This window comes from Sander lucioperca, chromosome 22, assembly GCF_008315115.2.
Source record: "Sander lucioperca isolate FBNREF2018 chromosome 22, SLUC_FBN_1.2, whole genome shotgun sequence".
Lineage (NCBI taxonomy): Eukaryota > Metazoa > Chordata > Actinopteri > Perciformes > Percidae > Sander > Sander lucioperca.
In genome coordinates this window covers 7,562,028-7,576,316 of record NC_050194.1, presented here as the reverse complement: position 1 = coordinate 7,576,316, position 14,289 = coordinate 7,562,028, and the positions used below count along the sequence as shown (strand labels likewise).

General features: G+C 40.1%; 1 protein-coding gene across 3 annotated transcripts in view; it reads left to right on the top strand.

Moving 5' to 3' along the window:
- LOC116046871 (bone morphogenetic protein 2-like) overlaps window positions 1-11,891 on the top strand; it is a 267,629-nt gene extending 255,738 nt beyond the window's left edge. For 2 of the 3 annotated variants that reach the window (XM_035997195.1, XM_035997194.1), the window contains 4 exons: window positions 7,254-7,393; window positions 8,549-8,665; window positions 8,934-9,123; window positions 11,322-11,891. In XM_035997195.1, coding sequence (XP_035853088.1) covers window positions 7,254-7,393; window positions 8,549-8,665; window positions 8,934-9,123; window positions 11,322-11,737 — 863 coding nt within the window. In that variant the 3' untranslated portion in view covers window positions 11,738-11,891. Of the gene's footprint in view, window positions 1-6,646; window positions 6,991-7,253; window positions 7,394-8,548; window positions 8,666-8,933; window positions 9,124-11,321 lie in introns of those variants that run through there. The other variant, XM_031295340.2, reaches the window with a different exon arrangement.
- The last annotated feature ends 2,398 nt before the right edge of the window (window positions 11,892-14,289 follow it).

The following is a 14,289-nucleotide window of genomic DNA, read 5'->3' as shown; positions in this document are numbered from 1 at the left end:
AAGAAGTTTGGTAACACTTTATAATATAAAATGGTACATGAATTATCATGAGTTCATGCATGACTTCATGAAGCATGAATTCACTCATGTAGTACTTCATGAACTAGGGGATTAATTAAGGATTAATAGTATCTCATGTATGACTTAATGAATAATTTGAATCATCATGATTTCTGATTGATTCATTACGTGCATGTCTTCTTCTAAAAACTGACCAGTCATAGCAGTGTACATGTGTTCTGAAGAATTGTAGTGTTGTAATCATGATTAAAACATTGATTGATAAGATATGATTTATCAATTTAAAAGATGGACCAGGTCAGCACTTTATTTGAAGGGCCACAAGCAGGATGAAGTACTGACAAAGTTATGTACAGTTAATCATGATTACAACACTACAATGCAATATCTTTAGCCTGTCACTTTAATTACACATTTACCTATGAAGAAGACAGGAACACCATTAATAAATCAGAAATCATGATGATTGAAATACCTTAATTAGTGCATTAATGAACATATTGGTCCTGCATTACGTCATGCATGAGATACTTTCAATCGTACGTACATTACTGATAGTTCATTACAGTACATGAGTGAATTCATGCTTTCTCATGCATGAAGTCATGCATGAATTCATTATAATGACTAAAAACTCAGTAGCATTATGACATGTCTTTAGATGTAAGACGGTGTCAGACGTTAGTCTTTTCAAAGTCTTTCAGAGTCTTAGGTATTAGACATAATATAACATCACTTGGGGTGTTTTTCAAAAAGACAAAACAAACTTATGGCACTTTCAAGACAAACCTTGCTGTTTGGCTTGAGCAAAATGTATTTATGAGTTTATCCAAACTTTGTATTTATTTTGAATGTCGAATCATTAAATCAATTGGAAATCAAATGCTAACAGAAATTGCATTCATGAGGTTTTCATATGGAAACGCTAGTCATTTTATTTTAAAACCACTATATGACATAGCATATTAGACAGTACACTGAAATACAGTATGATCATACTCATAACAACCAGTGAAACTGAGGCTCCAGCACACCATGCCTAAGTCAACACCGCCACCTGCTGTTCAATTGAGAACACTGCATCCACCCAGTAGCAAGTCAAAACTGAGCTAGTGAAGTACAGTTAATAAAAAAAACAGAACAAGCAGAAAATATTTATATATTAGTCTTGAGTCCTGCTAAAGCACTGACAAAGTAATGCTGAGATTATGGTGTAAAGGTAAGTGAAGGTAATATCAGTGATCAGTGTGGAAGACATTGGAGATGTCCAAGATAATGGACTTTTTCATGAAAGACATGTTGACATGTCACAGTACGAAAAGCACAGGTGTAAATAGTAAAGTGAATGATGGCTAAATTCCATGTAGCTGCCTCAGTTTCCTCATATTGTGCATGCTGGCTCACTGACAAACTGTGATAAATTAAAACAATATATTAATAATAATAATAATATCTGCTGTAAAAAAAAGGCTATTATAATACAGGTTTTATAACATTAATATGAGTTCCCCTAGCCTGCCTATGGTCCCCAGTGGCTAGAAATGGCGATAGGTGTAAACCGAGCCCTGGGTATCCTGCTCTGCCTTTGAGAAAATGAAAGCTCAGATGGGCCGATCTGGAATCTTCCCTTTATGATGTCATAAGGGGAAAGGTTACCCCCCCTTTCTCTGCTTTGCCCGCCCAGAGAATTTGGCCCGCCCATAAGAGAGAGACATCATGGCTTGCAAACGAGCGAAGCATGGCAGTTGGTCAAGGCCACACTCCCACCCTCCACCTTGCCCCCCTCTCTCCTCCTCAATAGCATTTAAAGCTACAGACACAGAATTGGCACATCCTAAGGAAAGCTCATTGTGGGACTGGCTCTAGTGGCTGTAATTCTGCACCAAGGCTGAATTTTGGGAAAGAGACTTCAGATACAGTATTAGGGGACCACTAAGGCCTATATAAAAGAGACTTCAGATACAGTATTAGGGGACCACTAAGGCCTATATAAAAGAGACTTCAGATACAGTATTAGGGGACCACTAAAGCCTATATAAAAGAGACTTCAGATACAGTATTAGGGGACCACTAAGGCCTATATAAAAGAGACTTCAGATACAGTATTAGGGGACCACTAAAGCCTATATAAAAGCATCCAAAAAGCAGCATGTCATAGGACCTTTAACCATACAGTTACAGTACATCCTGTTACATCCCAAGCCAAGTCTCCATGTGGACACTAACCTCAAATTACACTAGGAATATTTACATCAAATCCTATACTTTTTTTTTACATTTATCTGCTGATTATTAATGTCTGGATTCAGGCTCCACTTCATACAATAATTTATAACAAGTGGATTTAAAATATAAGAATTTACTTTTGTTAAGTGGCCGAGTTAATATGATTGTATTGATGAGTTTACAGTAAGACAAATTTGGCTTAAAGGGACAGTTCACCCCCAAACCAAAAATGCATATTTTCCTTCTTACCTGTAGTGCTATTTATCAATCTAGATTGTTTTGGTGTGAGTTGCCCAGTGGAGATATCGTCAGTAGAGTTGTCTGCCATTTCTCCAGTATAATTGGATCTCAACTTGTAGTGATCAAAGCGACACAAATTACATTTGAACAATTCAAAAGCAATGTCTCATAAGCCTTATATCCATGAGTATGCTTGCCAATAGTAGTTTGTTAGAAATAAAAAAAGTTCTGAAATGAAACTGCTCACAACCAAGTCTGTGGATTATCTCTAGTAACCGGGTCATGATAAAGACATAGCTGTTGAGGCTTAGCATAAAGACTTGAAGCAGGGCAAAACAGCTAGCCTGGCTCTTTCTAAAGCTAAACAATCTTTACCTTCCAGAACATTAAAGCTCACTAATTAAATGTTATATTTCATTTGTTTCCTCTGTACAAAAAAAAAAAAAACGGTCAAGTTGTGGTTTTTACTGGATGTGACTCCCTGGAGTCTTACCCTCACCGCGAGTTTACCACAGTCCTCCAGGAAGTGTGCCGGGCTTTGAAGCCAATTTAACATGGTGGCTAAATGGTAGAATTACAATTTCTGTGTCCGTCACGTGATGCCATGGGGCCCAAAAATAATTTTTGTTGAGCGTCACAACCCCCGCGAAATGACTTGTTTCACTATCAGAATTTGCATTAGGTCTGATAACATTTGTAAGTCTAGAAGAGTCACACAATTAAATAATTTAATCCCCATTCAAGTTAGCAGAGCGCCAATCCGGAAGTAGCCGACTTGGCTAGCGGAAGATGTGCGGCACAGTGCGGAAGCTGTGCCAATCATCTGGGTAATTTTTGGCTCCATGATGGCTTCATGTGCCACTGAGCAACTCTCACATGAATGAACGGGGTTCTGTATCCAGTTCTTATTATTTATCCATTGGTTGCCAGGTTACCAACAGGAATGTACTGCTCCCATTCCTGGAAACAACCCCTGTAGAACTGCAACATTTGGTTTAAAGGTACTGGTCAGCTTTTCTTTTTTCATCTTGGGTTCAGAGCAAGGCTAGCTGTTTCCTCCTGTAACCAGTCTTAATGCTAAGCTAACTGTCTCCTGGCTGTTGCTTCACATTAAACTGCCACATGGTGTCCTTTTTCACATCTTAGAAAGTGAATAAGCATATTTCCTAAAACGTCAAACTATTCCTTTGATTTGAAAATAACACGATACTGTGTCTGTCTCTATAAACATATTTAACATAAAACTGTCTATGGCTCCTAGCTCCATTGTACAGGTTACTGTACAGTATATCTGCACATTCATGCTGTGTTCCAGACACTTTTTTAGCCCGTAAGTTACGACTTCAAGTCACGACTCACGACTTGGTAGCGTTCCAGGCAAAGTCACAACAAACATTTCTAGCTAGCGTTAGCTAGCGGATACCTAACGTTGACGTTAGCTAGCGCTAGCTGATACTAGCGATTTCTAGTCGGCGACATATTTTGGGCTGCATTTAATAAACATAACCTGTAGTAGTACACAATCGTATGTGTATTGTTTTGATTACAATGTGCGGAATTACTTTATGTTTCCTATTTATGTCTATTTATTTGTATTTCTCACCGCTAATCACCGGCGTCTGTACAGCATCAACAGGGGTCGCCATTATTTGTTGTTCATGTGTGTGTGATGTCAAAAACTGTAACTGGGAGTACAACGATCTGGTACGAGTTCACGGGTAATAAGTTACAGGTTTGACTGCAGCATCAGTCACATGTACAGGACACCAGCATCTGTCCTTAGCTGTTAGGTGAATCTACGTCAGAGGGCTTCCCTTTAAGTCTATCTGTGATCAGCACATGGTCAGTGTAAACATTTGAGGACACCCACCAGCTGTCTCATATACGTCCACGTGCTGGACGTCAAACACAAACAAACACGTACAGTGCACATGTACAGAGGAAGGAACACAATTGCATACATCACAGGAAGACACACGGCCGATATTCATTCAGCTCTGCTGCTCTTCCCAGCAGTAATTGTTGTTTATTACCTGGGTTTTACCAGTTAGGTTTTAATTACGTGTTTCATTGTAAATAAATCTGCTCAAGTTAGAGTCAAACTTAATTTCCTTTGTATGGTTTTATTTGAATGGGAAAATGTATAGGTCTGTTTTTTTTCCGAAAACAAAGCTAGAATTCATATTTAGACAGAATGAAAATGTACAGGTATACGCAAAGTTTATGAGAGTTTTAAAATTTGGTACCTGAGAAATGTCAAATGGCACAGAGGGTACCTAAATGTGCCTAAAACGCAACATTTGGAGAGGCTAAAAAAAAACAGAACAGCTTTCTAACTTTGCTCTGCTTCACTTCATAAGCATCACTGTTTTCCCAGGTAATCTTCAAATGTTGAGCTGTGGGTTTCTAGAGGTTTTGGGCCACAGCTGCATCATTCCAGAGGGATATTCACTCTAAAAATGTATAGTTTTGTGAGGCGGAAATTAAATCTTTCATTTATGCTGTGTTATTCATCTTCATTTACTCTGACCCAGTAAAATATATACTGATGCTTACACCTCTACATAAATCTCACAAGTGTTACCTTTATTAGGTTTCCAAGATCATTCAAACAGATTTTGTAATTGCAGAAATATACTCAATTCCTTATGGGCATGTCATTACTCAAGCAGGGGCCTGAGCCAGAGGCATAGGGCTTAAAAAGGTAAGTAATGGCTTCCCCAACATCTAATTTCCCCCAAACCCAATATATACTTACATTGACATTTGAATAATCACATCTAAGAACTTTTTATAATTACTTTTTAACAATAAAAATGACATTATACCGCATGAAATGCAGTTTCTTAGTTTATTTTTTTTTTAGCAAATCCAATCATTTGCATCATCATTTGATATCATATCTAGTTGTTTGCAGTGTTTATGGCTATAATCTATCCTGTGGCTTATCTGACAGCTAAGTGATACAAGGGAGATCCGATTCACTATGGGGCCTTTAAACGTGAGTAATGGCCCCTAAATGAGGGGATCATCATTCCTGTCATCGTCATGAATTTGATTAATAGTGTTTGTGTGTGTGTGTGTGTGTGTGTGTGTGTGTGTGTGTGTGCGCGCGCGCGTGTGTGTGTGTGTGTGCGTGTATTGATCAGCGTGATGATCTTGGGAATTTGATCCCTTTTGTTCGACCTGAATGATTGCAAATGATCTCGGATTCATCTTAACGGAGGGAATAAACACGTCGTGCTGATTTCGGTGTTAACTCTGAGTCACTGTTCAAACAGTGACGGAGGAGAGAGAGAGGCGGGGGGGGCAGCGGGTCACAAGATGACCGGCTGCGTTTTTGTGGAAATGTGCGCATTAACAAGCAGCTTTTGAAAACGCGCTTCATTTGCGTCACGGCTCTAATGTTCGTTTGCTCTCTCGACAACTGGCCTCATACTGATAACGGACAACTGGGCCGAGAAACACATGATGTGGAGCACCGGCGACAAAACATCATAATGGGATAACTTTATTTGGTTGGCCCGCGATCATTGGTCCCGGCTGGTATAAAACCACTGTAATGCAGCAGTGTAACAGAACGCATGTTCCCTCTCCAAAACACGGTTTAATCCTTCACATTTGATATTAAATGCATCTATGTAAACCTATTATTGCCGCCTACTGTATATTTATACGACTTGTCATTGGTCTATTGGCTTTTTTTCATAACAACTCATCTCATTCAGTAGGTTTTTATGAGTTCAACCACGGTTATTTTGACACTATTTTATAGGCTAGAAGTTTCCATGGTGAATCATGTGATTACTCCTTAATCACTTTTTAAACTGATCCGTTAACAGCCTGCATTGATGGCTTAGAGACCCCTGCCAAATCTCTACAAACCAGTCTCTGCTTCCTGATAAAAGTACGCCAAAATGGCCCTTTGCGTACTGTAACCTGGACATAGGCTATAGCCTACACGTTAAGGGGACTTAGTCGTTTATTATTATTGTTTTATCTTTATAGCTGACTCTCGGGTCATTTTCACCTTTCCTTTGTCTGTGGTTTTTTCCGCCATCATCAATCACGGTCCAATCATCCGCCGGTGTTAGCTGAATACAGGGAGGGGGGGGCAGCCTGTCATCGAGGGCAGGGGGGTCGCTCTTATCACCCGCCGCCCCACAGGTGTAGAGCTCAGTCCACTCGCACTAAAAATGACCCCCGGAGCTCTGCGCCTCTGCCTCTGCCTCGCCCTCGCCCTGCAGCTGAGGTGCGTCACGCTGCTCGCTATCCCGCAGGACAGGGGGACGGCAGGGCGGCGGGACGCTTTGGATGCGACCAACACGGCGACCGAGAAGCTGGACCCGTTGTTCAATCTCAAGGATTTACCTCCAGGTCCTCACAAGAAGGCGCCTCAGTTTATGTTGGATCTTTTTAACGCGGTGACAGCCACCGACGGGTCCCCGAAAAGCCAGAAGGAGATTCTGGAAGGAAACATTGTGCGGAGTTTCGAGGATAAAGGTGAGTAAAAACGGATTTGTACGCACAAACTACGATTGTTTTGTGAGAATGTATTTAGGAGATGAACAATCTGAGCTAAACAGCAGCATTAAATGTTATGGTTTAGAGTGCGTAATTGTATTCCAAACGTGCCGTTACGCACGATTACGCGCGGCTTGTTGTCCCAGTTAAACAGGTTATTTTAAATACTTTGTTACCTGACTTTATCGTTGGATTATTTGAATGGTTAACTAAAATTGTGTTTGATATTGTTCCGCCTGCAGGTCACGCTGGAGAGAGGTTTCACTTCTTTAACTTGTCGTCTTTTGGCCGAGAGGAGAGAATGATCAAAGCGGAGTTCCGTTGGTTCAGAAAGAAACAGAAGTTTTACCTCGGAAAGTCATATGGGCCTCATTTCTATAAGGTAAAATGCCTTTTTTGGGTGACATTATTTAATCTGTTCTCATGTAGATATTTTTATTAAGGAAACATTAACAGAGAGACATATGACAGATACTATTAATAATCTGTGAGTAATCTAACACTAACAACCGCCCAGCGTATTTCTATGGAAGACTTAGCTGCACGTATTTGGCGGGGGATTTGAGGTCCCTTCCTCAGGAACATGTTACTTTTTTCACTAAAACAAAATATGCAATTTCAGATCATTTTGGACCATTGTTATTACCACATATGTGTTTTAAAATGTTGGAAAAGCTAGAACAGATCATAAATAAATAACACTCAAAAGGCTTAGAGACTAAAATTGCTAAAGGACGTCCACTGGGGACCAACTATTTATACATTTCTCAGAAAATACATTTCTGATCTGCTAGTACACTATGAACCACCCAGACCTCTCAGGTCGTCTGGGACAGGTCTGCTTGTTGTCCCCAGAGTCAGAACTAAACAGGGGGAAGCAGCATTTAGTTTTTATGGTCCACATATCTGGAACAAACTCCCAGAAAACTGCAGGTCTGCTGCAACTCTCAGTTCTTTTAAATCAAGGCTGAAGACCTATCTATTTGATGTTGCCTTTCTTTAAATAACTTCATTTCTTATACTGAAGTTGCATTGTTGACACTGTATGACAATCTATATAAGCATATAAAGAGAAATTCCTATTTTATCTGCTTTTATATATTTAACTGTTTTAATTGCTCTTCAATGTTTCATTTCTTATACTGCACTGTAACTTTTATTCTTGTATTTTATCTGTTTTAAATTTTTTAATCTGTTTTCATGTAAAGCACTTTGAATTGCCCTGTTGCTGAAATGTGCTATACAAATAAAGCTGCCTTGCCTTGCCTTGCCTTTTACAATCATTAGATCTCAGAAAAGTTAGTTATTTTTGATGCTCACATTGATTTTGCATTCATTCGGCTTAGGTGCTGCCCAAAACAGGTTGGGTGCTGCGCCTAACACTTATAATAGTAGGGAGAACCCTGCAGTCATGTTGCTTCAGTGTCTGCAGACATTTAGTAGATATAGGTCTCTAGCTGAGGTTTGGAAGTTTTGATGCAAAAATGGCCTTGTTCACAGTTTAGTGAACTAACAGCTTTGTGTTGGGACTATCCAGGTGGATCTGTATGAGGTGCTGGACAGCCGAGTGAAGCCATGGAGAGGAAACCTCATCACCTCCAGACTGGTGCCCCTTTACACACATGGATGGGAAGTCTTCAACGTCACTCAAACGGTAACGCCCTCCCTATTTTTTCCTTTACTTTGTTGTATTTTGTAAGACATTTTTTTTTGGTCTTATTATAAAACCTTTTTTTTTTTTTTTTGTCTTTTCTGGTCATTTCCATGACTTTATGCAACATGTACTTAGAGTTCTGTTTGGTTGGAGTGATACATTGTTTTTTCACACTAAATATTTATGATTTATTATTATTAATAATGAGAAGTTTCTAAAGTATTGCTCAACTAATGTTTAACCGGCTGATTCGTGTTCTGAATGTCAGGTGTCAAAGTGGATCCGGAACAGCCAGGAGAATAACGGCATCCTTGTGGTGACCACATTTCCTTCTGGAAACTGGATGGAGTCAGTGGTGTCTTCATCTAAGCGGCATGGGGAGCCGACAGACACAAACGCCTACCTGGTCATATTCTCAGATGACTGGAGGACAGGAGCATCGAACCAGTCCTACCTGGGTAAGGTGATGGGTGCGTTACATAGGGTGGAAGATATTGAGCAAGGGCTTTGGAGATCAATGTTCTTTGCATTCCAGTAGCCAACGCCATTGTGTATGGAACCCCAAAATGATCAATATTAAATGAATAAAAAAAGACATGAAATTCATTTGTGACAGAACTAAGATATGAGCAGGGCCGCACGGAATCTGCGGGCACAGACTTCGGCAGAATGTTCCACAGATTTTGAAGGAAAAAATAAATAAATAAAGATAAAACTGAGAATGTTAACACATTTCCACCCCAAGCAGAACATCAGTCCACTAAATTCCGCAGATTTTCATGTTGGATCACCAGCTGAAAATGGTAAAAGAAATCTGCAGATTCCATTTGGGTATATATATAGTATAAATAATAATTTAAACTCATCATCCAGTTTTGTAATAGCTGAATTTCAGTGTATACTATTTTTATTTCATAATGACATGTTTCCCTGCTGGAGCTGCTACCCCCGCGACCCGATACCGGATAACACATTTCATGTCAACTTTTATTTCATATCACTTTTCATAAGTGTTGTCACAGCCCTCTCACTTTTAAGCCAATCACATGTTTCCTTATGTCTCTTAAGCTAGCAAGCTTAATAACTGCTACCACATTTTTCCTGTTAGTTCCTTTTAGCTAGAGCAACAACACTTCAGTAGCATAGCCATTATGTATGGAACCCCAAAACGATCAACATAAAATTAATAAAAAAAGGCATTATGAAATCAATATCTAATTGAACCAAATTTATAATGAACCAACCATTTGTGAAATAACTGAAGAAATTATTAAAAGTCATTGTCCAGTTTCATAATAGCTGTATTTTATTGTAATTATATTTATTTCAAATTTCATATTTGTTTTTATTTCATAATGGCATTTTTCCCGATAACACGTTTCCTGTCAGCTTTGATTTCATAATGTCACTTTTCATGAGTCCTGTCACCGCCCTCTCACCTTTCAGCCAATCACACGTCCCCTTGCCTCTATTAAGCTAGCAAGCTCAACAGCTGCTACCAAATTTAGCCAGTTAGCTCCCGTTAGCTAGAGCAGCAACAACACAAATGTTATTCTGAATCAATGTATTAGGTTACGTTCACACCGCAAGTCTTAATGCCTAATTTGGATTTTTTGCTCAGATACGATTTTTGGCCGTTCACATTACCTTTTTAAAATGTGGCCTATATCAGATTCCAGCGTGAACTCTTTGCGGTTTCGAACTGACCCGCATGCGCAAAAGAACAATAACAATGACATCAGACGCAGCACGCTGTTGCACTAAAGTTAGGGAGGTTATGGAGGAAGGAAGCATTTCGCTTTTATTTCAAAATGTTTGTGTAATGGCTGCTGAGGAGGAGAAGAATGAAGAGAAAGAGAGCCAAATTGACTATTTTGGCCTTTTGCAGGGTTATGGCTGCAAATTCACTACAGAGGTTTGAAAAGATCAGATCTGGACAAGATATGAGTATGCGCACTACTTCTGAAGAAGTCTGACCTGGTCACTTGACCCCAAAAAAAGTAGCCTTAGAGTCTACTGCTGTAATTAAACTCAGTACATTACAGTGTAGTGTGTGCTACATTATACTGTGTCCTCATATCTAAACCAGAGAACGCCAGTCTAGGTTTTGAATGTAAGGGTTGCGGTTTTCAAACACATCTTTAACACTGTGAAACAATCGCAGGTTGGTTATTTTTAGGCACCAAAACTATTTAGTTTTGAAAAAGATCGCAGTTTGGGTTAAAATCAGACGTAACTTCCGGTTCACGCATGTGATGCTGAACGTGACGTTTTCCTAACTCGCCGTTTACTTATAGTTTCAAACGGGAGTCGAGGCCCGCTCTCCTGGGTGAAAGTCCTGTGTTTGTTTGTCACCTTACTTCCTGCTTTGCTCCCGTCGTAACTACTACGGTCACTAGGGCGCATTTAGTATACATGTAGGTCTTAATTGCTGCTTGAACAAACCACAAATGGGAGCATTTTTCGCGGGAGGACAGTCTCTAAATAGGGAAACTAAAAGTAAAGTGATTCTTATTTTAAAAAGTTGACATTTTGTTTAAATTCAGCAAATTCATCTGTCTGTGCTATGACTAATACCGATGCCAAAAATGATATACTTTTACTAGCCTATATGTTGCTATTCTAACCTAATGTGACCCCCTTCCTCTTCCCACAGGACAAGCCCAACATGCTGCCGCAGCACCCGGGCTCCACGATCACCGCAACAGGAGACGACGTGCGTCTCCAGGTTTCCTCCCCCACGGCCGCTCCCAGTCCTGCCAGCGGGTTCCCCTCTTCGTCGACTTTGAGGAGATCGGCTGGTCCGGCTGGATCATCTCTCCCCGCGGGTACAACGCCTACCACTGCAAGGGCCCCTGCCCGTTCCCGCTAGGGGAAAGCCTCAGAGCGACCAACCACGCCACGGTGCGCTCCATCATGCAAGCGCTCAAGCTCTCCAGTGATGAAGTGGGAGCGCCGTGCTGTGTTCCTGACAGACTCCAGTCCATCAGTTTGTTATACTTTGACGATGAGGAGAACGTGGTTTTGAAGCAGTATGACGACATGGTGGCATTAAGCTGCGGCTGTCACTGACTGCCTGTGCATCTCCTGCACTCTTTAACACTGGGACAATGAGGGATGTGGGAGATGATGGTTTGCTTGACTTGATTAAAACACTGTATTTTTGTGCTTATGTTTAAATATTGTATTATTTTGAGAAATAAAACAACTATTCCTCAGCTATTAATCAGTGATCCTTTATGGAGTTATTAGAAGTAATGCTGCGTGTTTTCACAACCTTCTACCCGTGAAAGTGCCCTGGAACGGCAGTTCTGTAACTTACTACCCGTGAACTCGTACCAGATCGTTGTACTCCCAGTTACAGTTTTTGACGTCACACACACATAAACAACAATGGTGACCCCCTGTTGATGCTGTACAGACGCCGGTGATTAACAGTGAAAAATAGAAATAAATAGACATAAATAGGCAACGTAAAGTAATTCCGCACATTGTAATCAAAACAATACACATAGGATTGTGTACTACTACAGGTTATGTTTATTAAATGAAGCCCAAAATATGTCGCCGACTAGAAATCGCTAGTATCAGCTAGGACTAGCTAACGTCAACGTTAGGTAGCTGCTTGCTAATGCTAGCTAGAAGGGTTTGTTGTGACTTTCCCTGGATTGCTACCAAGTCGTGAGTCGTGACTTGGAAGTTGTAACTTACGGGCTGAAAACTGTGTCTGGAACGCAGCATTAGGTTCAGGAACAAGACCACACTTCTCTTTCCCAGTAATACAAATCACATACTCACTAATTGACCCACCTGTGACCCACTAATACAATCACCTGTCCAGTCCTGTATCTTGTCGCTGTCAAGCTGAAACAACGTATCTCTATATTTCGTCATTTTCATTTTTTTTCTTCATAATTCAATGCTGTTGTTCACCCTTTACGTCTGTCTGTGGGTTTCACAAATTTTTAAACAGTGATGAGGCGATTTTGTTTGACCGTATGTCCTTAACGGTTTTGGACATACAGTACAAGGTTTTCACCTGAGAGCAACAATATGTGTGTTTAACCCTCTCTCCTCCGTTTGTCTCAGTTCTCACATTCGTTCCCCCCCTGAACCCGTTTTTCTTTTCGTTGCTCACTTAGTAGGGCATCCCGACAGATTGGTGATTAACACCATTGCCTTGGGACAAGAAGGTTCTGGACTCAAACCCCCGGGGGATGATGAACTCATAAGATCTTTGAGGCATACCCCCATCCTAAGTTTTGGCCCCCCGGGTTCCCAGACGTTCAGCCACACCACGACTCTGTTCAACCCTGTTATTCCCCTGCAATCAACCCAATTCTCCATCCCTCTCCTCGACCCTCAACATCCTACCGAACATGACCCTCACCCTATCCTTCCCGTATCCTCTGGTTATTTCAAATAAAACTACTTTTGTACTGAACCATGGTGTGGTTTTGTCAGGGAAGTCTAGTTTATTTAATCCTAGGATACCCAAACTTCTCATGAGAGGATGGCCAAATAGATTTACAATAGACCTGAATGCCAGAGATGAAAAATCTTTAGAATCCTTAGATGAGATTAGTTTTTGTTCTTAGTTATGGATTAGTAATTCATTCGTTACTGCAGGTTGGTAGGGGGTGTTACTGAAGTTAAATTGAAGTTGGATCATAACACATTTTACTAAGGGCCCGTGGAACCACCTCAAGGTCTTCTTGAGGGCCTTGATTTGGTGACACTGCCCAATATAATTAGGGTTAGGGTAACCCTTGCCAGCCCATGTTCATAAATAATCTAATACCATTTCTTCTTTCGGATTAAGTTTTTAACTCACTATGATGTCTGTACTTGGTTTTTGGTTAGGTTAGAAACAGTATTACATTTTTAGATGTTCAGAATAAGCAGCTGGATAGTGAATAAGTTTTGGGCCCTTTTGAACCTCTGTAATTCAAAAGAGTTAGTGAGGAAATGTTAAGCGTCATCCAGACAGAAAGAATTTTCCAAACGGAATCTGCAGTATCTTTTGACTTAGTTCTTATTCATGTAGTTGTGCAGATTGGTAAATGAAAGCAACACAAATACTGTTGTTAACTTTCTCATTCACTTCTGTCATTACAGTAACTAACCAGCAGATGGCAAAATAGAGGTTTGGTGGAAGACTACAAACCTACTCCATTATAGTAATTCTGCACTAACTAGTTCAGATTGTGTTTATAGTTTGCAAAAACTGACAAAATACACAAAATCTTAAGCCAGGGCAATTAAAGAACCACTTTAAACCTGTTTCAAATTAGAAACATCCTTGTAGAACAATTTTTCACTCATAAATGAATTTGTCCTTTTTTGTTGAAGTGACTATATGTAACTTTTTAGTGTTTATGAAACGCTGTCATTTATTTTTTATATAATGATCTTAAATGCCCTGCAACAGCAAATGAGACTAACAGTGAAAAAAACGCTATTTCTATGTAGTTTTTATCAGTGCCGTTGCTCGGGGCCGATATTTCCTGCAAAGTCACAAAATGATTTGCGGCAGGTAGACTGGCTCTACAGTAACCCATTCTGAAGGGTCACAGATTTCTTTGTAACACCAGAAAAGCCTGTGTTAGTGTATTCAGCCAGGT